The sequence below is a fragment of the Tupaia chinensis genome, unplaced genomic scaffold (assembly GCF_000334495.1).
Source record: "Tupaia chinensis unplaced genomic scaffold, TupChi_1.0 Scaffold000644_1, whole genome shotgun sequence".
In the NCBI taxonomy this organism is placed as follows: domain Eukaryota; kingdom Metazoa; phylum Chordata; class Mammalia; order Scandentia; family Tupaiidae; genus Tupaia; species Tupaia belangeri.
This window is the reverse complement of record NW_006160165.1, coordinates 6,719,941-6,720,923: the sequence shown is the minus strand read 5'-3', so window position 1 is coordinate 6,720,923 and position 983 is coordinate 6,719,941. Positions and strand designations below refer to the sequence as shown.

Genomic DNA, 983 nt, shown 5'->3' with positions numbered 1-983 from the left:
CCGCGAGGCGGCCTGGCTGGGAGTGGCGGCGGGCTGCCTGGAGGAGGGGACGGCCTGGTGGCGCACAGCGTTGGCTCAGATGCCTGCAGAGGGCATGTCTGCTTCTTTAAAAACAATTTAAAAAAATCCCAATTCACCGAAGCCCTTTAAAATAACAGAGTCCCTCCCCCATTTTTCAGTAGAAAAGGTTATTTTAAATAACAGTTCAGTCTTTTTTTCTTTTTTAAATGAAGCCAACTCAGGAAAAGGAGCCTCCTTGGTTTCTAACTGCTGTTGGCTGGACAGGCACCGTCAGGGCCACGTCTGTCACCATGCCAGGTGTGTGTTAGGGCGTGCCACTGGTTTCCACGGCAGTCCCCGAGATCACTCAGTGGTGTAAACAACATGCTTCGATGTAAGTCCAGTGACAAAAATGCAGCAGCAAACTCACCCTTGTACACAGTGGTCTGGTAAACACCGAGCCACAGAGCCCCAAGAATGGCCATGAGGTTAATCCCTGTAAGATGGCCCCGCTGGGAAGAGCAACGCCGCTGCCGTCTTCCGGGAGTGGCTCGGGGCCCGTGCGAGCAGCCTTCACAGCACCAGGTGGCTCGCGCCCGTGGTAATATTTCGGGATGTCCCCGCTGCGTTGTCCCCCTCCAATTAAGCAGGGCCACAGGACACTCCGACACTTGCGTGCCGGTCCCAGCACACACCTCTGTCCCGGGAGGCAGCTGGTGCTAGCCCTGCAGGTCGGAGAGGGGCGCGTGGCTGCCCTCGCTGCAGCTGGAGGAGTTGCTCAGCACTGACCCCGGGCTCGACTCTGCGGGGACCAGGTGGGGACACAGCTCGCTCCACTCTTCCCCCACCACCCCTCTGCTGCATGGGCTCGGGTGTGGCGGCGGGCTGGGCCTCATCTCACCTGAGCTGCTCAGGCCCTGAGCCGAGCTGGACTTGCTGAGCAGGGTGCACAGGCTGCTGGCCGGGAACCAAGGCTCCGCGCT

At 59.4% G+C, this 983-nt stretch overlaps 1 protein-coding gene across 1 annotated transcript in view; it reads right to left on the bottom strand.

Annotated features, from left to right (window-relative positions):
* Nucleotides 1-535: 535 nt before the first annotated feature.
* The window catches only part of MCF2L (MCF.2 cell line derived transforming sequence like), a 76,871-nt gene continuing 76,423 nt past the window's right edge, over nt 536-983 (bottom strand). Inside the window, exons 32-33 of the mRNA XM_027776209.1 lie at nt 902-974; nt 536-802 (exon numbers count right to left, since the gene is read on the bottom strand). Coding sequence (XP_027632010.1) covers nt 720-802; nt 902-974 — 156 coding nt within the window. The 3' untranslated portion in view covers nt 536-719. The remainder of the gene's footprint in view (nt 803-901; nt 975-983) is intronic.